Genomic DNA, 25,765 nt, shown 5'->3' on the forward strand with positions numbered 1-25,765 from the left:
CACAACACCCACACTCCCACCTCAGGCTGAAACCAAGCCTCCCCACAAAGGCACGCTCCTCACTGCCATTCCGGCACACACCCACGACTAAATCTAACCTCCCACAAGAACAAGCTACCAGCCTATTAATCTCCACCCCCGACCCCCCCCCTCCCAAAACCCACGACACTGCCACACCAACCCCCACCGATATCTCCATTAAAAATCCAACCCAAACCAACCACCCCCCACCCCCAACACACCACTCGATCCCCCCACACAACCCCCAAAAAAAACCACCACAACACTCCAACACAAAACACACCCCACTCCCCCACACCCATCAAACACACAAACCGCAAAACAAACAACAATCCAACACAAACAAAAAACCAAAAACCCAAGACAAAACAGCACGCAAAAAAAAAACAAAAAAATCCCAGACAAACAACAGCCAAAGCAGAAACAACACAAAAAACCAACAAACAAAAAAAAAAACAAAACCCAAAAAACAACAACACCAAAAAAACCCAAAAACAACAAAACCCCACCACACCAAAAACCACAAAAACAAAACCAAAAAAAATCACACACAAAAAAAAAAAAAAACAAAAATAAACTTCAAGAAACAAAAAAGCCAAAGAAACACAAATAACTCCCCAAAATCACCACCACCCAAAAAAAACAACTCCAAAACCAAAACAAAACCCACTCAAAAAAAAAAAACAAAAAAAAAAACAAAAAACAACAACAACAAACTCCCCCAAAATGAAACAAACAACACCATACCGAAACACCAAAAACCAAACAACCCCAAAACAAAAAAACAAAAAAAACAAAACAAAGCAAACAAACAACAACACCAAACACACCACTATAATAACACAAAAACACCCAAACCACACAAAAAAACCCACAAAAAACCAACAACACCAGAAACCAAACAAACCCCCCCATGACAACGACCAAAAAAAAACAACCACAAACAAATCATCCACCACACCAACCCACAAATACGAACACAACACCAACAACACAACAAAACACAACAACGCACACAACAAACAACATATCAACAAACAACGACACAACCATAAAAACAACCACCCAAACCCTCCAAAAAAAAAAAAAAAGCAACAAAAAATATACCAAAACAACCAACAAACACCAACAAAAAAAAAACCAAACACCACAAAACCCAAAACAAAAACACAGAAAACGCACCCCCAAACGATACACACACAAAAACAACCAACCACCACACAAAAAAAACAACACAGCACACAATCACTCATAACAACAAACACCTACCAAAAAAAACACAACCAAAAAAAACAAATCAAACACCACAAACAAAAATACAAAAAACCAAAGAACAAAAACAACAAAAACAACTACACACTAAAACAAAAACAAACCACAAAACAAAAAACAAAATCACCACAAGACAAAAAATACAACTACTTAGATCAATCACCTGCAGAGAATATACCTCACTTCCAAGACGTAATCCATCATCAAAACCCACACGACACAATCATCAAAACATACTCGTAACTATAACAAAAGAATCGATATGCTAAAACAATATTGATAGACAATTACCCGAGAGCACACCACGTGTGCACACACCTTCAACTAAAACCACAACCAGTCAGTAAACCCACCAATCCCTACGACCACGCAGATTTCAATCACTATGTAGCACTCCGAAATTACTGAGCAACGCACCCCCCCCCCGAGTACCCCCCACGTGCCCGATTTTCTATGATTCAAATTACCACAACCACCGGCTATTTAACTTATAAATGACCATAATATATCACCATCCCCAAAGAAAACATTACCGGACCTACTCAAGTTAACTCCCCTAAATTCGTGTTAGTCAGTGATCAACCATGTTGTCTACACCATGATGAAACAATAACTAAACTGCAAATTTGTAAATCTGTACTTGGGGCACAATCAAACATAATCAAAACATTATAAACAATCTCTAAAATCCTATGTACACCTACGTCTCCTCTTACCAAAGGGCGTTCAATGGCACACTGCCTCGTAACTCTGCCTATGCCCTTACCACTAATACAACTGAATGGTACACCAAGAAAACCGACAAAAAACAAGAAGAAAAAGAGTACACCAGCCAGCACCTTCTTCCATCTCCCTCATCATACACCCACTAACGACCACCCCCAACCCCACACCTCCCTAACAACCTTCCCGCTAAGGCTCCACATTCACCCGTAGGCACTGAAGGGGTGCGGGGGCCGCTCGCGGCAAGAATTAGTTGATTGGACAATATAACAAAAACACAAAAAAAAAATACATGATCATAATCCTATATTTCTTTCACGCTCACCGTTGCTTGTTTCACACGATCATAAACGATAATCTTTGTCGCCTTCATTAACGTTATTATTAGTTTGTACGACTATAACGAAAACAAAAATGTCCTTACTTTACAATGAGATTAGTTTATTTCGCACGATCGTAAATGATAAACTTTTACGCCTTCGTTATTATTATTATTATTAGTTTGCAAGACCATAAACGAAAAACAAATAATCCTTATACTTTTTATTTTATATGTGTATATATATGTGTATGTATATGTGTATGTGTGTACGTATATATATACATGTATATATATATTTATTTATTTTCTATTTCTCATTGTAGTTTTTTCGCACGATCATAAACGATAAACTTTTATGCCTTTGTTAACATTATTATTAGTTTGTAAGACCATAAACGAAAAACAAATAAACTTTATATGTGTGTATGTATGTATATATATGTATATGTATATGTGTGTATACATATATATATGTTGTTGTTGTTTTTTTTTATTATTATCTTTTCATTTATATTGTTGTTTGTTTTGCATGATCATAAACGATAAACTTTCGTCCCTCTGTTAACACTACTGTTAGTTTGTACGACCATAAACAGGAGGAAAATGTATGTATGTATATATACGTGTATACATATGTATGTGTATAAAACTAGAATTGATTAATAAAAAAAAATAAAAAAATAAAAAGAATTTGAAACGTGATAAACCGCACAGCCCAACGCCAGATCTTTTTGGCTGTACTTTTTCATGTTGATGGGTGCAAGAATGACTGGAACAGAGGCTCTTAATGGTCCAGTTGCTTCTTTGGGGTCATTTTTGTTTTTCTAAGGCTTAGATGCTTGTTTCTCTCCAAAACTCTGGCGTCCCTGTGCACGATGGTGAAAACACGAGGAGGCACCATATTGTTACGGGGAGACACTTTTCAAACGGCTCTAATGGCTCCTGACGTGACACAGCCGGTGGAATAAGACATGATGTCATTGCGGCGGTGTGTGGGCGCGGTAATGAGGCTGGATGAACATGTCGGGGATGTTCTGTGTTTATTGGTATAATTACTGTGGTCGGTCTGTGTGCGTCACCGTGTGGATTACATTCGAGCCACATGAGCCGCACTCTGTTGGGTAGAAACACTTTGGGCTGGTCTGACGGAACTGACGAGGAATCATTTCGAAGGAACAGTGTAAGATTTAGATTTTAAATTTTACAAACATGACCTAACTGTGTCCCCAAATATGAGGTAAACATGTTCAAACAAAATATAGTTTTACTGAGAACAATACTTTACAAACCAGGAAGATGTTTGGAAAGATGCGATTACAACTTCCTGCGGGCTCTGTTCGCTGATGAAATCTAGGAAAAATGAGAAAATGTCCAGTTTTCTCCATCTAGATCTCACTGTAGAGCTCCGTTATGTTAGACTAATCAACAGTTACAACAATACCTCAGTTTTCATCATTTCCACACTGACGCACAACTCCGAGTGCACTGGGTTCATGTGATTAGAAGAGATGAGGCCAAATTCCAGATGATTCCAAACAGCACATACGTCTGCAGTTTTCATTTTACCTCTGATCCCATTTGCTTCAGTGGGTTTGATCACAGCCGGTCGACGAGCCCAGTGTCGGGAACGACACCGGAAGCTTACGTCACAAACCAGAATGTTTTGTAAGATGCATAGGGTCAAGTAGAAGTAAACAACAAGGCCAAAAATTCAAGTTAATGCATCTGATATAAAAATGTATTGAACAGATACATATGTACTCTAGTTTATGAAACTGTTCGCCTTTTTTCTGTACCATTTTTGGTTCTAAAGTTCCATATGTTTTAAACTAACTACCCACCTGTCTTCATTATTCCGCACCGTACTCTGCTCTGTTGCTCACTCCCCGTCCGTCCGCTCCGGTCCCCGCTACACATTTTCCGTCCGCTCACCACCGCAGTAGCCTTGGGTGCACACAAGTCCGCTGCCAAATCCTTCACATCCATAACTTCGTCTTTCCGCGTTATCCATCCCCTGTCCTCACGCCCCACTGGCAAACAGAGCACTGACCTGACACTTCCTATTTCCGGTTTCGGGCGCGGGACCTTCGCATGTGACGTCACTGTGACGTCATCACCAAAAAAAAAACACAGTTGATAATAAAATATTAGTTTCTTATTTTCTATTGCTGCTACAGGCGCAGAGACATGGCCATATCATTTACTGTATTTTTCTGGTTTTTTTCCTTATTTCATTGTTATCAATAATTTGGGTTTTAAGGGTGAAAACCCACATTTCTTAGTTAATTGGCTTGGGGGAGGAGTCATGGGGGATAAAAGAGCCACTCTCCCTCCCTCAGTCAGTTCAAACCTGGACCTGCAGAGATTTAAGCAGACTTTGCTGGTGTGTGTGTATATATTGTAAATACTTTTTCTTTATTGTTTCAAAATGATGTCATGTCAAAAGATCAGATATGTATCAGTTTCAGGACCACATATCCAAGTGTCCTGGGTCACATTTGAAAAAATCTGATCTGTGTCGTTCAGACTGTCATTAAAAGATCAGATACAGGAACATAGAAGCCAAAAAATCGGAGTTGGGTCACTTCAGGCTGCAGTCTGAACGCAGCCTTATTTGTGTTGCCAGTTTCAAAGCTGAAATCCAGTTGGTTTAAACCTAAAAATGTCTGTCTCTGTCATGACCTAAACCCCGGACCCTGCAGCAGATCCTGACTCAGTGCTAGTGCAGCCTCTGCAGCTCAGGGAGGGAATTCTGGAGGTTCTGAGCTTCACATGAGGTATGGCCTGCACATATGACCTATTGAGAATGAGGAAAAAAAAAAAAAAAACATTTATAATTGTAAACGGTATATTTTGTCATGTCCTGTTTGCTTCCCTTTTATTTTGAAATCACTTACCTTGTTTCTGTTGCAGATTTACTTCTGCTCTCTTTGATTATTGTCCCACCCTAATGTGCACCTTCATTAGCTCCTCTTTTTAGTCTGTGTTTTCCCTTCCTCATTTACCAGATTACATCTATGGCTACGTTCACACTGCAGCCTGAAGTGACCCAAATCTGACTGTTTCATCCCTATGCTCCTGTATCTGATCTTTTAATGACCATCTGAACAACAAAGATCTGATTTTTTATTTTTTTTATGTGACTCAGGACACTTGGAGATGTGCTCCTAAAACTGACACATATTTGATAGAGACGCACAGATGTTCTGTTTTTACATCTGCAAGTGTATCACAAAACCCATCATCCGTCCACTCTCCATTTCCTGGTTTACACCTGGTTTAACGCTCATTACCGGAAACTAAACCAGGTCTAAACTAGATCTAAACCAGGTCTAAAACCAGGTCTAAAAACCAGGTCTAAACCAGGTCTAAACCAGGACTAAAACCAGGGTTTAGTCCTGGGTTTAGTCCTGGTTTTAGACCTGTTTTATATACCGGCCCATAGCGGCAGATAGATAGTCCTGGGTTTAGACCTGGTTTAGTCCTGGGTTTAGTCCTGGTTTAGACCTGATTTACTCTTGGTTTAGTCCTGATTTAGTCTTGGTTTAGTCCTGGTTTAGACCTGGTTTAGACCTGATTTAGTCTTGGTTTAGTCCTGGTTTAGACCTGATTTACTCTTGGTTTAGTCCTGGTTTAGACCTGATTTACTCTTGGTTTAGTCCTGGTTTAGACCTGATTTACTCTTGGTTTAGTCCTGGGTTTAGTCCTGATTTAGTCTTGGTTTAGTCCTGGGTTTAGTCCTGATTTAGTCTTGGTTTAGTCCTGGTTTAGACCTGATTTACTCTTGGTTTAGTCCTGGGTTTAGTCCTGATTTAGTCTTGGTTTAGTCCTGGTTTAGACCTGATTTACTCTTGGTTTAGTCCTGGGTTTAGTCCTGATTTAGTCTTGGTTTAGTCCTGGTTTAGACCTGGTTTACTCTTGGTTTAGTCCTGGTTTAGACCTGATTTACTCTTGGTTTAGTCCTGGTTTAGACCTGATTTACTCTTGGTTTAGTCCTGGGTTTAGTCCTGATTTACTTTTGGTTTAGTCCTGATTTAGTCTTGGTTTAGTCCTGGTTTAGACCTGGTTTAGTCCTGATTTAGTCCTGGTTTAGACCTGGTTTACTCTTGGTTTAGTCCTGGTTTAGACCTGGTTTACTCTTGGTTTAGTCCTGATTTAGTCTTGGTTTAGTCCTGGTTTAGACCTGGTTTAGTCCTGGTTTAGTCCTGGTTTAGACCTGGTTTACTCTTGGTTTAGTCCTGATTTAGTCTTGGTTTAGTCCTGGTTTAGACCTGGTTTAGTCCTGGTTTAGTCCTGGTTTAGACCTGGTTTAGTCCTTTCGTTACGTGGTACCAAACTCCCTGGACTCGGTGTTTCCTGCTGCTGAGTCCTCGGTTTTATCCTTCCCTTCGTGGGGAAGTGTTCACCCGCGTGTTTCCGTCGTCTCGCGTCTTTAATAAAATCACAGTTATTTACAGTAGAAGATGTGAGACGATAAGAGCGTCTGTGTCCAAACGTCTCTGAATAAACACATCGGCTGGTCAGATATCGGCCCCGAGCGGCAGATAGAGCCGAGTCTGTGCGATAGCGAAACTGCAGTCATCACGTCGTTTTATTTGGCTTTAGTGAAATGAAAGCCGCGTTTGATTCCACGCGGACGCCGTTATCGGGGATTACGGCGATTTGTCTGCGGAGCTTTTGGACACTATCGGCCGCTCGCGTTTATCTCTGTCACTGCGGAGAAACACCCGCTGATTACGATTCAACTTCTCCAGATTCACCGTTTTTAATACGAAGGTGAGGGAGAGAAAGAGAGAGATCACAGCCAGTGTCGGGAAGGTGACTTTTAAAATGTAATCCCCTACAGATTACAGATTACACACCCCAAAATGTAGTTTGTAACAGAATCCATTAAATTACTTCAAGTGAGTAATGTAATCTGATTACTTTGGATTATTTGATTTGATGTAGAGAAACAAAGACGAGGAAACTTAACCTTATTAAAAATATTATTGATAGAAAAGGAGGAGACACGTCCACGCAGCAGGATTTAGACCTGTTAAATCCTGGTTTAAACCTGGTTTAGATCTAGTTTAGACCTGGTTTTAGTCCTGGTTTAGACCTGGTTTAGATCTAGTTTAGACCTGGTTTAGACCTGGTTTTAGTCCTGGTTTAGTCCAGGTTTAGACCTGGTTTAGATCTAGTTTAGATCTAGTTTTAGTCCTGGTTTGGATCTAGTCTAGACCTGGTTTAGTCCTGGTTTAGAGCTGGTTTAGATCTAGTTTTAGTCCTGGTTTAGTCCTAGTTTTAGTCCTGGTTTAGATCTAGTTTTGATCGGGTTTGGATCTAGTTTAGACCTGGTTTAGACCTGGTTTTAGTCCTGGTTTAGTCCAGGTTTAGACCTGGTTTAGATCTAGTTTAGATCTAGTTTTAGTCCTGGTTTAGTCCTAGTTTTAGTCCTGGTTGAGATCTAGTTTAGACCTGGTTTAAACCTGGTTTTAGTCCTGGTTTAGTCCTGGTTTAGACCTGGTTTAGATCTAGTTTAGACCTGGTTTTAGTCCTGGTTTTAGCCATGGAGATCTAAATATGATATTACAGTAGCTATTATCAAAAAAAAAAAAAAAAAAAAAAGTTGGAAAATTCTTAAAGGCGTCACATTTAACAAGTCTCACTTTTTTTTTTTTAGCTTTTTTACCGTCTTCATGTTACAGCAGTGCTCCCTCTTCTTTACAATACTCTGAGAAGTATTCATGCACGTTTGAGTAATCCTATTGTCCCGCAGAGAAGGCTCGAGTGTTCAGAAAATCACCGTTTTCACCTACCCCCTATCCCCACCCACTACTTACTGTTACTCACTTGTGACAATTCAAAAACTATAACATGTCTATATGTGTGTTTTTTTTTCCCATGTATTTGAACTGCGTTTGAATTACAAAGCGCTTTCTTGTCCGCTAATCAGGAAGTGTGTCTTAGCATGCTAGTTGCTGCTAGTTTCACCACTGCACAACTCCGCTCTGGTCGTGAAAAGCCGTGAAAAGCGCCGATAAACTCATCGCGGTGAGTATTCAGGACGCTCTGAACGCATAATGTCAGTGAGTTGTAACTTCCGAGCGCCGCAGACTGTTTCACAACGAACGCATTCTGTTTTTTCACGTTTCTAGACGCTAAAAATAACGGCGCCCGTAACAAGCGCGTCGACGTTATCGTGAGTTAATTGCATCTACGCCCTCAGCTTCCAAAAATGCTCGCGTCACCTTCACCGACAACAACATTAAACCGGAGAAAGTCTAATAATGAATCGCTTTCTTTAAAGGTTGTATGGAGGATTTTTTTTTGTTTTTGTTTCAAATTGTCGATGAAAGTTCAAAATAGAATCATAGAGATGCAGCAGCCTTGTAATTATGATCATCAAAAGTAAAAGAATGAAAGTCTGTCAATCGTGGACGTGGTGGGGGCAGATAAACATCAGCCAATAGATAACAAGGCTACCTCTTTATCTATTGGCTGTTGGGTTGTCAAACAAACTCCCTACGTTTCTAGCGTCACTGAGTTGCCGGCGCACGCTGTTTACTCAACCAACACAGAGGTTCTTAGCATCTTTTTGGAACTGTATTTTCCTCTCAGTTTGCACAGAGTTTGTCGCAACGGCAGACAAGAAATCACGACCAGTTCGCCCCAAAAGAAAGTCTGTTTTTGACGTCGCTGAAAAAAGAAGAGAAGGGGAAGAGGAGCGAAGCGCGACATTTGAAAAAGGACAAACAGTCGCTGCATTTCTATTTCCTTGGAAAATCTTCTATACAACCTTTAAGACGAGCCGCAAAAGAGAGTAGAAAAACCTTGTTCTGTTGACTCAAATTGTGTGGGTGGAGACGATGTGCTCAGAGCGAATTACTTTAAAACCAGCCGTCATCGCCGGGGTTGGATTATTGTGCATGGAGCTGCTGATCTCAACAGCAAACAACTTCTGTATGGACTCCAAAGATGTTTGAAAAGCCTGTGCAGAGTCGACTTGTTGGTCGGAAAGTAATACAGGAAGTACTCCACTATTTGGAGGATTTTAGCCCTGGAATTACCGATCTCTACTGAACTAGGTCCCGTCCACGCTAGTTCGTATTGGAGTCGTTTTGGTTGCGGATGCGGCGTTCGTCCACAGATCTGATCCGGCACCGTGTGGACGCCTGAAAACGCTGATACGCTGATGTAGGTCTGTGCACCACGAAAGTCATTCACCGCCAAAACACTAAGCTGCTAGAACAATCCGTGTGTCATTCGTTCATTTGGTTTTCGATATAAAACCAAAAATAAGAAAACAAAAAAAGAAAAATTTTCTTCTTATTCGTTTTTTTTTTTTTTTTTTTTTTATTTTGTGTGAATAATGGAAAAAATGGATAATGTCCGTTTCCCGTTTCCGTGATTTGAACTGCGATGACGGACTGAACCAGGACAAACCAGACTAAACCAGGACTAAACCAGGACTAAACCACCAGGACTAAACCAGGATAAACCAGGACCAGAACGAAACCAGGACTAAACCAGGACTAAACCAGGACAAACCAGGACAAAACCAGGACAAAACCAGGACTAAACCAGGACAGAAACCAGGACAAAACCAGGAAAACAATAAACCAGGACAAACAGGACAACCAGGACAAACCAGGACTAAACCAGGACTAAACCAGGACTGAACCAGGACTAACCAGGACAACAGGACTAAACCAGGACTAAACCAGGACAAACCAGGACTAAACCAGGACTAAACCAGGACAAAACCAGGACTAAACCAGGACTAAACCAGGACTAAACCAGGACTAAACCAGGACTAAACCAGGACTAAACCAGGACAAAACCAGGACAAAACCAGGACTAAACCAGGACTAAACCAGGACTAAACCAGGACAAAACCAGAACCCAGACTAAACCAGGACAAACCAGACTGAACCAGGACTAAACCAGGACAAACCAGGAAACCAGGACAAACCAGGACTAAACCAGGACAAACCAGGACTAAACCAGGACAAAACCAGGACTGAAACCAGGACTAAACCAGGACTAAACCAGGACAAAACCAGGACTAAACCAGGACTAAACCAGAACAGAACCAGGACGAAACCAGGATGAAACCAATTTTAAACCAGGACTAAACCAGTCTCAGTCCTAGTCTTAGTCCCGGTCTCAGTCATACAGTCCACAGTCTGAACACAGCCTTGGTCTCACAGACTTTCTCCAGGCTGCAGTGAGTCTCAGTCTGTCCCAGTCCCCAGTGTCTCCATCTGGACGTCTGTCACAGCCCTGAGTCTGGACACAGCGCTGGACTCAACGCCAACATGACCCCCCTGACCCCCCATGACCAGACTGCACTCTTATGCACCTCCACCCAGCCCCCTCCCTCAATATTTACAGCAGGTCCATGAGAAAGCTCGATAAACACGATGAAAGTTGTTGCTTATTTCATTAAGTTTGTGACTTAAATCTTCCTCTCTGAGTGTCATGTGAGTTTGGACATTTGAAATCTTCGTTAAAGCTCTAAAACACAGGTGTCAAACATACGGCCCGGGGGCCAGATCCGGCCCTCCAAGACCTTTAATGTGGCCCTCGGCTGATTTTCTACTAAAATATTTTAATTATATTTTCTATTAAAATATTGGTAATTTTCTGCTGTTTATCACAGCAGCGTCTCCAGCGTCTCTGTACGTGGCCCCTCCCACCAGAGCAGCACAAATGAAGACTTGTCTCTTTCCAAACGCTCTTAAAGGACGATCGTTTTGACTGTTGACCGTGACACCCTCATCAGAAAAATGTCCAACATGAGAAAAGTGGAGCCGAGTGCAGGATTTTTCAAGAAAAATGGACTTACTCCTATTTACATACAAGTTCATGTTAGAATATTGTGTTGAAATTGCATTTTTCTTAAAGTTTCAGGTTGTTCATAATATTATTTTTTTGTAAAAGAAAGAGTTCATCAATTAAAAAAGATTTCTGTAATAGATTTACGTTTCTCTGCACAAATATTTGAACTTATTGTTATTTTTGGGGTTTATATGACATGAGTTTTCTGATCCGGCCCCTTTGGGATCAAAGTAGGTTGGATACGACCCCCGGACCAAAATGAGTTTGACACCCCTGATCTAAAACATTTGTAGTGTGTAGACGCTCCACCTGACCTCCTCATCGCTCTCTTCCTCTCCGTCTCATTTGGCATAAAACCAAACCCACATTGACCATATTTGGAAGTTCGGAGTCGTTTCGAACCAAATACAAATCTCTTCTTCCTCTCCTGTCTCTACATCCTCCCACTCTACCTCCTCTTCTTCTTCCCCCTCTTCTTCCTCTTCGTCCTTCTCTTCTCCTCTCCTCCTCATCTCCTTCCCACTCTTCTTCTCCTCCTCTTCTAACCAAAACGTTCTCACCAAATGCAAATCTCTTCTTCCTCTCCTGTCTCTCCCTCCTCCTCCTCTTCTTCCTCCTGTTCTTCCTTATCCTACTTCTCTTCTTCCTCTTCTTCCTCTTCGTCCTTCTCTTCTCCTCTCCTCCTCATCTCCTTCCCACTCTTCTTCTCCTCCTCTCCTTCCTCCTGTTCTTCCTTATCCTCCTCTTCTTCCTCATCCCCTCTTCTTCTCCTCTCCTTCCTCCTGTTCTTCCTTATCCTCCTCTTCTTCCTCATCCCCCTCTTCTTCCTCCTCTCCTTCCTCCTGTTCTTCCTTATCCTCCTTCTCTTCTTCCTCCTTCTCCTCTTCTTTCTCTCTTCCTCTTTGTCCTTCTCTTCTCCTCTCCTCCTCATCTCCTTCCCACTCTTCTTCTCCTCTCTTCTTCTCTCCTTCCTCCTGTTCTTCCTTATCCTCCTTCTCTTCTTCCTCCTCTCCTTCCTCTCCTTCCTCCTGTTCTTTCCTTATCCTCCTTCTCTTCTTCCTCCTTCTCCTCTTCTTTCTCTTCTCCTCTCCTCCTCGTCTCCATCCCACTCTTCTTCTCCTCCACTTCTAACCAAAACGTTCTCACCAAATGCAAATCTCTTCTTCCTCTCCTGTCCTTCCTCCTCCCCCTCTTCTTCCTCCTTCTCTCCTTCCTTTCCACCTCTCCTTTCCTCCTCTCCTCCTTCTTCTCTTCTACTTCTCCTCATCGCCTTCCTCCTCTGCTTCTTCAGCTCCTTCTCTTCTTCCTCTTCTTCTGCTCCTCATCTCCTTCCTCTTCCTTCTCGTTTTCTTCTTCTTCCTCCTCTTCCTCCTCTTCCTCTTCATCCCCTCTTCCTGCCCGGCTACAGTTGATGGATGTCGTTCGTCGTGGTGAGCTTCATATATTGCACCTGCCACAGCCTTTTCACCTCCCTCTCCTCCTCTTTCTCTTTCTCTCTCTCCTTTTCCTCTTCTCTCTCTCTCTCCTCGCCGCACAGTCCGTTCTTTCCTCCTCTCCCCATCCTTTCCTCTCTCCTCCCTCCCTCCCTCTCTCTCTCTCTCCTCTCTCTCTCTCTATCACTCACCGCACGTCATTAAGTGTGATATGAATTCTCTCTCTCCTTCTCTCCTTCCCTCCCTCCTTCTCTCTCTCCCTCTTTTGCCACACAGTCCCTTGGTGTGATCATGTTCTCTCTTTCCTCTCTCCATCCCCCTCTCCCGCTTCTCTCTCTGCATCTCTTTATCTCCCTCCCCTCGTCTCTCTCTCTCTCTCTCTCTCTCTCTCTCTCTCAATCCATTCTGCATCCTCTCTCTCTCTCCTCCTCTTTCTCTCTCTCTGTCCCTCTCTCTCCCCTTCTTTCTTTCTCTCTGCCTCTATCGCTCCCTCTCTCCCCTTCTCTCTTTCTATCTGTTTCTCCTTCTCTCCCCCTCTCTCTTTCTCTCTATCTCTCCTTCTTTTTCTCTCTCTCCCTCTCTCTTTCGCTCTCCCTCTATCCCCCCTCTCTCCCTCTATATCTCTCCTTCCCTCTCTCTTTCTTCCTGCCTCTCTCTTCCTCTCTCCCCTTTCTCTCTTCATTTCTCCTTCTCTCTCTCTCTTTCTCTCTGCCTCTATCTCTTCTCTCTCCCCTCTCTCATTTTCTCTATCTCTGTTTTCTCTTTCCCCCTCCCCTCTCTCTTTCTCTCTATCTCTCTTCTTTTTTTCTCTCTCTCCTCTCTCTTTCGCTCTCCCTCTATCCCCCCTCTCTCCCTCTATCTCTCTTCCTCTCTCTTCCTCTCTCCCCTCTCTCCTTCTATCTCTCTTCGTTTCTCCTTCTCTCTCTCTCTTTCTCTCTCTGTTTCTCCTTCTCTCCCCCCTCTATCTCTCCCTCATTTTCTCTCTCTCCCTCTCTCTCTGTTTCTCTCTCCCTCTATCTCTCCTTCTCTCTCTCGTTCTCCTGCCTGTCTCTTCCCTCTCTCTTTCTATTTCTCTTTCTTCTCTTTCTCCTTCTCTCTCCCCTCTCTCTTTCTCTATCTCCTCTCTATCTCTCCTCCCCTCTTTTTCTTCTTCTTTCACTCTCCCTTATCCCCCCTCTCTCTTCCTATCTCTTCCTCTTCCCCCTCTCTCCCTCTTTCTCTCCTCCTCTCTCTTTCTCTCTCCCCTCTCTCCTTCTATCTCTCTTCGTTCTCTTCTCTCTCTTTCTTTCTCTCTGCCTCTATCGCTTCCTCTCTCCCCTTCTCTCTTTCTATCTGTTTCTCCTTCTCTCCCCTCTCTCTCTTTCCCTCTCTCTTCTCTATCTCTCCCTCATTTTCTCTCTCTCCCTCTCTCTTTCACTCTCCTCTCTCTTTCTTTCTGCCTCTTTCTTTATCTCTCTTCTCCCTCTATGTCTTCCTTCTTCCCTCTCTCTCTCTCTCTCTCTCTCTCTCTTCCCTCTCTCCAGTGTGATGATAAGTGTTATTTATAGCCGTGTGGGAAGCGTCTGGGGAGAGTGTGAACGGCATAGTAAACACAGCAGGTTTGGGCCACTGGGTTTAGACCAGTGTTTGGGTTCAACGCACCTCTCTCCTCCTCCTCCTCCTCTTTCTCTCTTTTCTCTCTTTTCTCTTTGTCTATACGTACTTCATCTCTCGCTCTCTTCACTTTCTTTCTATCTTTTTCTCTATCTCTCCTTCTCTCTCTCTCGTTCTCCCTGCCTGTCTCTTCCTCTCTTTCTATTTCTCTTTCTCTCTGTTTCTCCTTCTCTCTCCCCCTCTCTCTTTCTCTGTCTCCTCCCTCTATCTCTCCCTCCCTCTTTTTCTCCCTCTTCCTCTCTCTTTCGCTCTCCCTCTATCCCCCCTCTCTCTTTCTATCTCTTCCTCTTCCCCCTCTCTCTTTATTTCTCCTTCTCTTCCCCTCACTCTCTGTTTCTCTCTCTCTCTGTTTCTCTCTCTCCTCTATCTCTCCTTCTCTCTCTCTCGTTCTCCCTGCCTGTCTCCCCTCTCCCTCTTTCTATTTCTCTTTTCTCTCTGTTTCTCCTTCTCTCTCCCCTCTCTCTTTCTCTGTCTCTCCCTCTATCTCTCCCTCCCTCTTTTTCTCTCTCTTTCACTCTCCCTCTATCCCCCCTCTCTCTTTCTATCTCTTCCTCTCCCCCTCTATTTCTCCTTCTCTATCCCTCATTCTCTGTTTCTCTCTCTCCTCCCTCTATCTTTTTCTCTATCTCTCTCCCTCTCTGTTTCTCTCTCCCTCTATCTCTCCTTCTCTCTCTCTTTCTCTCTGCCTCTCTCTCTCTATTTCTCTTTCTCTCTCTTTCTCCTTCTCTCCCCCTCTCTCTTTCTGTCTCCTCCCTCTATCTCTCCCTCCCTCTTTTTCTCCCTCTTCCTCTCATCTCTCGCTCTCTATCCCCCTCTCTCTTTCTATCTCTTCCTCTTCCCCTCTTCTTTATTTCTCCTTCTCTTCCCCCTCACTCTGTTTTCTCTCTCTCTCCTCTCCCTCTATTTCTCCCTCTGTCTTTTCTCTCTCTCTCTCTCTCTGTTTTCTTCTCCCTCTCATCTCTCTCCTCTCTCTCTCTCTCCCTGCTGTCTCTTCCTCTCTCTCTTTCTCTCTCTTTCTATCTCTTCCTCTCCCCTCTATTTCTCCTTCTCTATCTCCTTTTCTCTTTCTCTCTCTCCTTCTCTATCTTTTTCTCTATCTCTCTTCTCCCTGCCTGTCTCTTCCTCTCTCTTTCTATTTCTCTTTCTCTCTGTTTCTCCTTCTCTCTCCCCCTCTCTCTTTTCTCTGTCTCCTCCTCTATTCTCCCCTCCCTCTTTTTCTCTCTCTTTCCTCTCCTCTTCTCCCCCCTCTCTCTTTCTATCTCTTCCTCTTCCCCCTCTCTCTTTGTTTCTCTTCTCTCCCCCTCACTCTCTGTTTCTCTCTCTCTCCTCCCTCAATTTCTCCCTCTATCTTTCTCTCTCTCTCTCTCTCTGTTTCTCTCTCCCTCTATCTCTCCTTCTCTCTCTCTTTCTCCCTGCCTGTCTCTCTTTCTATTTCTCTGTCTCCTCCTCTATCTCTCCTCTCTTTTTCTCCCTCTTCCTCTCTCTTTCGCTCTCTCCTCTACCCCCCTCTTTCTATCTCTTCCTCTTCCCCCTCTCTCTTTATTTCTCCTTCTCTTCCCCTCACTCTCTGTTTCTCTCTCTCTCCTCCCTCAATTTCTCCCTCTATCTTTCTCTCTCTCTCTCTCTCTGTTTCTCTCTCTCTCTCTCTGTTTCTCTCTCCCTCTATCTCTCCTTCTCTCTCTCTCTTTCTCCCTGCCTGTCTCTTCCTCTCTCTTTCTATTTCTCTTTCTCTCTGTTTCTCCTTCTCTCTCCCCCTCTCTCTTTCTCTGTCTCCTCCCTCTATCTCTCCCTCCCTCTTTTTCTCTCTCTTTCGCTCTCCCTCTATCCCCCTCTCTCTTTCTATCTCTTCCTCTTATTTCTTTTCTCTTCCTCTCACTCTCTGTTTCTCTCTCTCTCCTCCCTCAATTTTCTCCCTCTATCTTTTCTCTCTCTCTCTCTCTTTCTCCCTGCCTGTCTCTTCCTCTCTCCCCCTCTCTCTTTCTATTTCTCCTCCCTCTATCTCTTCCTCCCTCTTTTTCTCTCTCTTTCACTCTCCCTCTATCCCCCCTCTCTCTTTCTATCTCTTCCTCTTCCCCCTCTCTCTTTATTTCTCCTTCTCTCCCCCTCACTCTCTGTTTCTCTCTCTCTCCTCCCTCTATTTCTCCCTCTCTCTTTCTCTCTCCCTCAATCACTTCCTCTCTCCTCCTCTCTCTCTCTATTTCTCTTTCTCTCTCTCTCTTTATTTCTCTCTCTCTTCCCCTCATCTCTGTTTCTCTCTCTCCTCCCTCTATCTTTTTCTCTATCTCTCCCTCTCTTTCTCTCTCCCTCTATCTCTTCCTCTCTCCTCCTCCTATCTCTGTTTCTCTTTCTCTCTCTCTTTTTCTCCTTCTCTCCCCCTCTCTCTCTCTCTGTCTCCTCCCTCTATATCTCCCTCCCTCTCTCTTTCTGTCTATCTCTCCCTTTTTTTCCCCTCTCTCTCTCTACCTCTCCCCCTCTCTCCTTCTCTCGCTCTCTCTGCCTCTATATCTTCCTCTCTCACCCTCTCTCTTTCTATTTCTCTCTTTGTTTCTCCTTCTCTCCCCTCTATTTCTCTCTCCTCCCTCTATCTTTCACTCTCTTTCACCGCCCTTAAAATTCCAGAATGTTAAAACTCGCCCGTTTCAGCGACTATTTTCCCGTATCCATCGGTGCAGGACTCTGTATCAATATATAAATGTATCGGCCTTATTACCTGGACGGACATAAGATTTTATTCACACTCATAATGTTTGTTAATTATACGTGATTTTACCTTATTAAGGGGGGAAAAAACGGAGGTGTTTAATGTTTGTGCTAATAGATTTAAACCTCGTTATATGCAAATGTGTTGCAGTTGTTCACTTAATTCACAATACACTTAATACACATTCTAACTTAATACACTTTAACATAAAATAAATGATAAAAAGCAAGTACAAAATGTGACGTCTGAAAACAGTGAGATGTGCTGCTGCAGCTCCTGGTGTGAATTCGATGTCAATCTTTATTATTATTATTAGTCTGTTTACATCTCCACACTCCAAATGCTCCGATCCACCTTGTGATGTCATGAAGTGGTAGTTTTCAAGTGAACATCGCCTCTTTGTACTGGTAGTTCAGTAGAGGAAAGTCCAGGGTTGAAATGATCCAAGTGATTCCAGTGAAGGTTTGTAAAAACACAGTGGAGCACTTCCTGTATCACCACATGACATCACAAGGTGGAGCAGAATGTTGTTTTTTTTGTTTGTTCGAGAGAAGAACAGGCGCCTAAATGTGCGGGGTTTGTGTTAAATTGTGTGTGAATTGTGTTTGTGATGAGCAAAAAACAGCTTCATTCTTTTTTTTTTTTTTTTTTTTTTTATTTCTTTCTTCGTACATAAAGAAAATCGGATGGTTTATTTGATTGTTGAGACTTGAGGCATTTGAATGGGAGCTTTTCTTTCTACATTTCTTCGCGTTGACAAAAGGCCTCTTACACAACATGCTGCTTTATGTCGCATTAGCGTCGAGGCTAAATGATTACCTGTGCTTGAATGTTGCGTTCACAGACTCCAGAAGTGTGGGAAATGCAGGCTTCCCGCGGTGCGCTCTTATACAAATGTAAAATGAATCATGGTGGGAGGAACAGATGGACTAATGGACACGTGTTTGTGAGGCTCTTACTCAAACCTGAACTAATCCTGCTCCATTTTGACGTACGCGGTCGTGGCGTAATAATTCACTGAATGAAACACTTAAGTGCTCAAAGTGGTCTTCAAAAAAATGTGCTCAAAAAAAAAGAAAAGAACATTGTCAAACGTGTGTACAGGCACGTAAAGGCCACACAAGACACTGAGAAGCATTTTGAATTATAGAAATTCAATTAAGGTAAAATGCACTAAGCCAGTGGTGCTCAATACATCGATCGTGATCTACCAGTCGATCGCCAAGGTCGTGTGGGTAGATCGCCGTGTCTCGTCTCGGACTCGATCGTGTTTGGACTCGGTCTTGTCTCTCACTCGAGGTCTGACACTCAACAAGTGTGATCATATTTCATTCCGGCCGCTGCTGTTGGTAATAAACTTGTAGCGGGTGCAGGAGCGTGTGGGGCGTCTCAGTGCAGCCTGTGCGCTCATTTGAAACCCGCGGAGACTCTACGGCGCATCACAAACACACACGCTCCCTATGCACGGCTCGTCTGCGACAGCGTGTGCCCTCGTGTACCAGCGTGCATCACAGGGCAGGTTCAACTTCCTAAACATCCTACCTGTCCATCTGCCTCACGTCAGCACGCCGCCCCTCGCCTTTTCACGCTCTCGCTCCTTCCTGCGTACAGCCAACACAAGCCCCTCCCACAGTGCGGCTGATTAGAAGAACAAGACCAAACGTGAAGCAAAAACCAGTCTAAATTTGTGTTCCAGTGTTGGCACAAAGCAGGTCTACAGCATAGAGCGGATCTACAGAACAGACCTACTGCCACATTTGGCTGAAGTTTGTCTAACAAAAGTGACAAATGCATCTGTGTTTGTCACGATGTGCGTTTGGTTTGGTAAACGTGCAGAGGCTGGAAAATATCACTGCAAAACCAGAAAAGAATGAAACTCCAGTTTGGAACTTTAAAAAACAGGTTTAAAAATCTTCCTTCACTTTTTTCACAGTTTTGTGTAAAGTGCCAGAGGAAGTTCTCTTAAAGAAGAGGTTCTCAAACTGTGGGGGAGGGTCCAAAAAAGGGGCACAGAGTGTTTCAGTGCAGTTTGTTTGGCTTTGTATTAGGTCGATCATTTTGACTTGGTCATTTTGTAAGTAGCTCACATGATGAAAAAAAGTGAGCTCCCCTGCACTAAATTGACACATCATCATTTCACTTTGATTTTCAGGGTGTGTGTAAAATGAAGCCGTCTGTGACTCAACATGTTATTTCTATTAAAAGTGGAGCATCCTTTTGTCCCTAAGACTTTGCCCCGGATGTGTTTTTAAAGTGTTCCTTTATTTTTTGAGCAGAGTAGTTAGTTTGTTTCTCTGTTGATTCATAGTAGACTCAAGTGATCTATTCAACCTGTATGGACCTCCAGAAAATGGGCTAATCCACCTGTCAATCACACCCAGTCTGGGAGTTTCACCACTGACCAGACTCTTCAGAAAGTATTGGAAATGCCCAACAGTATGGGTCACGTCACACTCCTTTAGTCCACTTCTCTATTCTATGATTTAGACCTCATATAGTCCAGGTTTAGTCTAGGTTTAGTTGAGCTCTTGTAGTTCTTTAGACCTGGTGTAAGGCTGGCGGACACCTGGTCAAGACCTGGTTGTGTCAAATGGAACAGAAAACACACACCAAAGTTCTTGTAGAGGTGCAAGTGCAAGGATCAATCATTTAAAAGTGAAAACAATTTATAGCACACTCAGATGGCCGATGTCCAAAAGCTTTTTTGAAAATTATTTTTAAATTACGTTCCCTCATCAGATCATTTTTCTTGCTTTGGACCACAGTATGTTTTTCACTTTAAATAAGACCTGGTTGTGTCCTGGTTTAGACATGGTTTAGTCATTGGTTTAGACTTGGTTTACCCTGAATAAGTTGAAAGTTCACAGTTCCTGTCCTCTCCGGGCGGGTGGAGAGTCTCTGCCTCAAGTGGAGGAGTTCAAGTATCTCAGGGTCTTGTTCACGAGTGAGGGGAGGATGGAGCAGTGGATGGTGCAGCGTCTGCAGTGATGTCGTCGCTGTATCGGACCGTTGTGGTGAAGAGGAGCTGAGTCAAAAGGCAAAGCTCTGGATTTACTGCTCAATCTACGTTCCTCCCCTCACCTCTGGTCATGAGCTCTGGGTAATGACCGAAAGGACGAGATCCTGGATACAAGCGGCCGAAATGAGTTTCCTCCGCAGGGTGTCTGGGCGCTCCCTTAGAGATAGTTCAGTCACACGGGAAGAGCTCGGAGTAGAGTCGCTGCTCCTCCGTGTCGAGAGGAGCGGCTCAGGCTCAGGCATCTGTTCTGATGCCTCCTGGGCATGTCCACCGAGAGGAGGCCCCGGGTTAAGACCCAGGACACACTGGAGGGACTATGTCTCTGGGCTGGCCTGGGCACACCCCGGGGTCCCGCTGGAGGAGCTGGAGGACATGTCCGAGGTAAAAGAAGTCTGGGAGTCCCTGCTCAGACTGCTGCCTCTGCAACCCGGCCCCAGAGAAGCAGAAGAAAATAGATGTATTTATTTTATTTGAGAGAGCTGCAGTGATCAGTCTATTGTCCCCTGAAGGTGTTTTGAGCTTCTTAAAAGCAAAAGACTTTACAAAATGACACAAAACGCAACTCACAACACAACCTTTTAAATAATAAGAGAATAAGGCAAGGCAAGTTTATTTGTACAGCACAATTCGTACACAAAGTAATTCAAAGTGCTTTACAGAATAAGAAATACATTAAAATCACAATAAAAACAAATCAAAACATAAATAATCATGAAGATGAAAATTAAAAAAGAGAGACATAAATTGGAGAGAAGAGTGCGGAATGAAAACCTTTCAGTTATTTGCACAGTTAAACAGAAATGTTTAGAGTCTGGATTTAAACAGCGTCACAGAAGAGTCTGTCTCACATGTTCAGACTGTTCCAGGTTTTAGCTGCATGAACCTGAAACTCTGACTCCCCTTGTTTAGTCGTGACTCTGGGCACCAGCAGGAGGCCGGTCCCTGAGCTCCTCAGAGTGTGAGATGTTCATATGACACTAACATGTCACAGATGGACTTTGGTGCTCGGCCATGGAGACACTTGTACAAACAGAGCTGCTTTAAAGTCTCTGAGCCACAGGAGCCAGTGCAGAGACCTGAGCACAGGACTTATGTGCTCGTACTTCCTAGTTCGAGTCAGGACCCGAGCTGCAGCGTTCTGAATGTTCTGGATGTTCTGGATGTTCTGGATGTTCTGCAGCGTCTCACAGCTCGTTTGGAGAGACCAGTGAGCAGAACATTACAGTATCTAACCTACTGGAGACAAACGCATGGATACGTTTCTCCAAGTCTGATTTAGACAGTAAACCTTTGATTTTTGCTCTGTTTTTTAGATGGTAAAAGGCTGCAGATGTTATTGATTTGATGTGGCTGTTAAAGTTCAAGTCTGAGTCCATTATTACCCCGAGATTTCTTGCCTGATTTGAAGGTTTTAGAGAGAGAGACTGGAGGTGATGCTGAATAACTATAACATGGATCCAGGCAAACGTAGTGCAGCGTTAAAGGTGCACTGTGTAACTTTTCGATCCATCACCTGCTTGTTTCTGTGGACATGTCATTGTTTTGCTTGGAATGTTCCACAGTGTGACATTAAACAGCTCTACTTTACATTTATTCAATCACAGGTGGTTTTATAACTCAAAAATATCTCAAAAAACAAACATTGTCATTGTGAGCGGGGTCGCCTTTCCACAGATCTGACCTGTACCTTCTGGTTTGGTCTCTGAAGATAAAACGCTTTAATGCCATACTGCGAAACATTTCAGACAAAGCAATAACATCTCCAGGAAGAAAATCATTTGACTCGCCCTCTGCTCGAAAAGCTCCACGACGGCCTTTTTAAACCTGAAAGCGACCGTCCCGCGTTACATCATTTGTTCCGAATAATACGTTTAGCGACATCTCACGAGGAACTAATTACCACAAAGTTCATCGAAGGCTTTGACTGTTATAGAAGTGAAAACAGAATTATCAAAATCGGAGACATCTTGTACCGAATGTTGGCGAGCGGGATTCAAAAGAGTCAAAAGAACCTCGGGCCGGGCTCAGATGACAGCCTTCCATTTAGCTGAAAAGATGAATTTTGGAGATTATTTTTGCACCGGCGCTTCCCGTGTGTCGCCCGCGTAGCGTCGCTCATTAGCGGTTTTCATTAGTGTGTGCAGCAAGGTGTGCAGCAGGCCATGACGCACAATAAAGAGCGGCTATTATCTAACAGCCGCACAAATCCTCATTCAATTGTGTCTGTATCTGAACTCTGCTCATTAAATGGAGACGCGACTGAAAACAATACCGAGGAGAAGAGAGAGAGAGAGAGAGAGAGGGTTTGGGGACTAAAATTTTGGAGTCATAGTTTGGGGAAATTATGGAGAAAAAAGTGGAGTAGTCACGCGAGAAAACAAAGTACTCGAAGACCTCATTTTGAGTGTCTTAAAAACGTGAAAAACTGAACTAGTTCGTTATGAACAGTTTGCAGCGCTCCAAAGTTCTTCCTCGCTTACCTTCTGGATTCGGAGCGTCCTCAGTATTCACCACGACGAGTTTATAAGAGCTTTAAACTACGGGGTGTCAAATTATCGCGTTAATTACAATGAATTAATTACAGTCATAGTTAGCGCGTTATGTTTTTTAATTGCGTTAATCTCATTTTTAATCTCTAAGGCTGCGTTCAGACTGCAGCCTGAAGTGACCCAAATCCGATTTTTTGGCCCCTATGTGACCTGTATCTGATCTTTTAATGTCAGTCTGAACGACACAGATCAGATTTTTTCAAATGTGACCCAGGACACTTGGATATGTGCTCCTGAAACTGATACATATCTGATCTTTTGACATGTGACTTCAGTCTGAACGGCCAAAGTGCATTCATCCACCTACACGTTATCAACAAGACACAAACGTCACTATTCTGCTCTGAAGTAGATGAAAATTGTTAATGAACTCTGTGTCACTGAAGTGAAGCACATCTCCACTCACCACTCTTGGCTCCGTCTCCACATCCACACGTTCCTTTCAACGGACGTCGCTGCCGCTGTCCCACAAAACACCACGACCAAAAACCTCGTCCTTCTCCTTCTCAATCTCCTCCTTAAAACAAGTAAGTTGTTCATGTTCTGGCTCCGGTACGAGAGGAACTTTAAAAATCTCCAGGTGCTCGATGCTGCGTCCATGTTTGGACAACTTCTGTAAACACAGAGACGCTCGCTGCGGTTGACGTCGTCGTGTCTCCAGTGTCACATGTGGGACACTTTCGGGCCGTTTAATGTTCACACTGGAGTCACATACAAGTCACATTTAATTGGAAATGTGAACAACCTCGCAAAAACATCGGATTTCACAAAAAAATCGGAATTGAGCGTTAAGCCCTGCAGTCTGAACGTAGCCTATGGGATCTGTATCTGATCTGACGAGGTTTTTGGTCGTGGTGTTTTGTGGGACAGCGGCAGCGACGTCCGTTGAAAGGAACGTGTGGATGTGGAGACGGAGCCAAGAGTGGTGAGTGGTGATGTGCTTCACTTCAGTGACACGGAGTTCATTAACAATTTTCGCCTACTTCAGCGCAGAATAGTGACGTTTGTGTCTTGTTGATAACGTGTAGGTGGATGAATGCAGCTTTGGCCGTTCAGACTGAAGTCACATGTCAAAAGATCAGATATGTATCGGTTTCAGGAGCACATATCCAAGTGTCCTGGGTCACATATAAAAAAATCGGATCTGTGTCCTTAAAAGATCAGATACAGGTCACATAGGGGCCAAAAAATCGGATTTGGGTCACTTCAGGCTGCAGTGTGAACGCAGCCTCTGTCTCTGTGGAGAAAGTTCTGAAGTATTGTTTTGGTTTCCGTGGAGTCATGTTGGTGACAGGCTCCCACCAAAAGGTTCTGCGGCGCTTTAAAGGTGCTTCTGAAGGTGGAGGGTCTGCTACCTGCTTGTCTCCTTGGACATGATGCGATGGTGTTTCCTTGCATAGAATGTTCCACAGTTTGGCATTAAACATACCTGGCTTGCACTTGTTCGGTTACAGGTGGTTTATAACTCAAAAGTACCTTAAAATATGAGTTTCTTCTCCATAGATCTGACCATTGACCTGTCTCCATTGTGATTACCAGATTTATTCCCGCACTGTCTTCAAGGTCAAACAGTAATATCGCCATGGAGACACTCTGCACCAGAAAAGTTACACAGTGCACCTTTAAGTAGTGCACTGTTTCCATGCTCCCGGTGATGTCCTCAAAGCAGCTCTGTTCTTAAACGTGAAAGTTACCGAAGGTGGCAGAGCTTTGTCCGCTTTAAACCCACGCATTGTTCACTTTTCCACTTTTTGTTCCGCGTAGGAATATTTGAAACGTGACTCTTTCTTTCTGCGTTTGTCCCTCCGTCGCTGATCGTGCAAATCTCATTCACGGAGCATCCCTCACGCTGTGTCCTTCAGGAACATATTGAAGTTATACATGCCGCCGGCGCTTTCACCCTGATGCCCTCCCGTCCTCTCATCTGCACACTAACATATGTGCTGTGCTGTTCCAGAGGAGGCGAGGGCAGAGAGACAAAACTCACTCTCTCTTTCCTTTTTTATTCAAATGCGCCGCACCGACACAGACCGTTGTGGGGCGTCTGATTGTTCTCGTTTTTCGATAGTAAAGGAGAAAGTACGTGCTTAAATGATCTCACAAACCTATGGCGCACTATAATTTGTCATTTCTGAGCTGCGTCCAAGAAATTTCTCTGGTGGATCAATGAAATTTGTCTAACGTAGAGAAATGAAATCTGTTTATTTATTTTTAAAAAGTACCATACTCACTAAAGCTTTAAGCCATGTCAGAAGGTTGTTACCTCCTCAAAAACATATCCGGAGTTGTATTTTGTTTCAATCAAACCAGGGCCCGACCGATATGATTTTTATTTTTTAATTTTTTTTTTTGCGGCCGATATGGTACCAATAAAACAAGAGTTGGACGTGTCGACAGCCGAGAGAAAAGCCGATATATTTAGTAGGGATGTAACAATAACCGAAATATCGTGACATCGTATCATCAAAGATCTCACAATAATATCGTGGACCATCACAATATATCGAATTGCAAGTGTCTTTGCTTAAATGAAGAGTTATGATGCAGGAATAGCTACAAAAAAGGGGGTACTACATAGACCATGATCCTTTGCTTCATTTCAGTGCAGACTACAAGAAGAAATAACAATTCTAAACACTTTTAAAGGGCCCATGTCATGCAAAATCAACTTTTCAGAGCTTTCGACCTTCTGAGAGTGATGTGTGGGTCTTGTATTTGTCGCCCAAGTGTTTTTTAGATTGATTCTGCATTTTTTAAACAAATTGCAGCGTATTTCTGCCACCCTCCCAACGACAACGAACTAAAGCTGCTACAACGATGACGCGGCAGATACACCTATGACGCGTTTGACGTAGCTCCACCGCCTCCGCCCCTGACAATTCCCACATGAACACCTCAACAAAAGCGACACCATAAGCTCATTGTTCTACACTGCAGTGAACACGATATAATAAGTTGATCTACTAGTGTTTATTAATACTTTACCAATCAGTAACGTTCAGCCGATGTGGACGCGGTGCTTGAGCTTCGTGCGCCTCAAAGTCCTCGTCCGATTCCGGGTCCAACACATGCGGCTGAACGCGCTGTATCTCCATGATGAATAAAAGTTTATTCCTGTCACTATCAGGGTGCACGTCTGTCTCCCCCTCCCTCCCTGAGATGGCGGAGGAAGGGCGGCTCACTCGTCGCCTACGTCACGTTTGGAGGGCGGAGCCTGTGCTTTCTCAGGACGGGCGGGGGGAGGAG

At 43.5% G+C, this 25,765-nt stretch overlaps 1 protein-coding gene across 1 annotated transcript in view; it reads left to right on the forward strand.

Annotated features, from left to right (window-relative positions):
• Positions 1-1,985: 1,985 nt before the first annotated feature.
• The window catches only part of fstl4 (follistatin-like 4), a 433,986-nt gene continuing 410,206 nt past the window's right edge, over positions 1,986-25,765 (forward strand). The window contains exon 1 of the mRNA XM_055148279.1: positions 1,986-2,116. Within this exon, the coding sequence (XP_055004254.1) occupies positions 1,986-2,116 (131 nt within the window). The remainder of the gene's footprint in view (positions 2,117-25,765) is intronic.

The sequence above is a fragment of the Boleophthalmus pectinirostris genome, unplaced genomic scaffold, assembly GCF_026225935.1.
Source record: "Boleophthalmus pectinirostris isolate CB_2022bp ecotype Guang Dong unplaced genomic scaffold, ASM2622593v1 HiC_scaffold_12, whole genome shotgun sequence".
Lineage (NCBI taxonomy): Eukaryota > Metazoa > Chordata > Actinopteri > Gobiiformes > Gobiidae > Boleophthalmus > Boleophthalmus pectinirostris.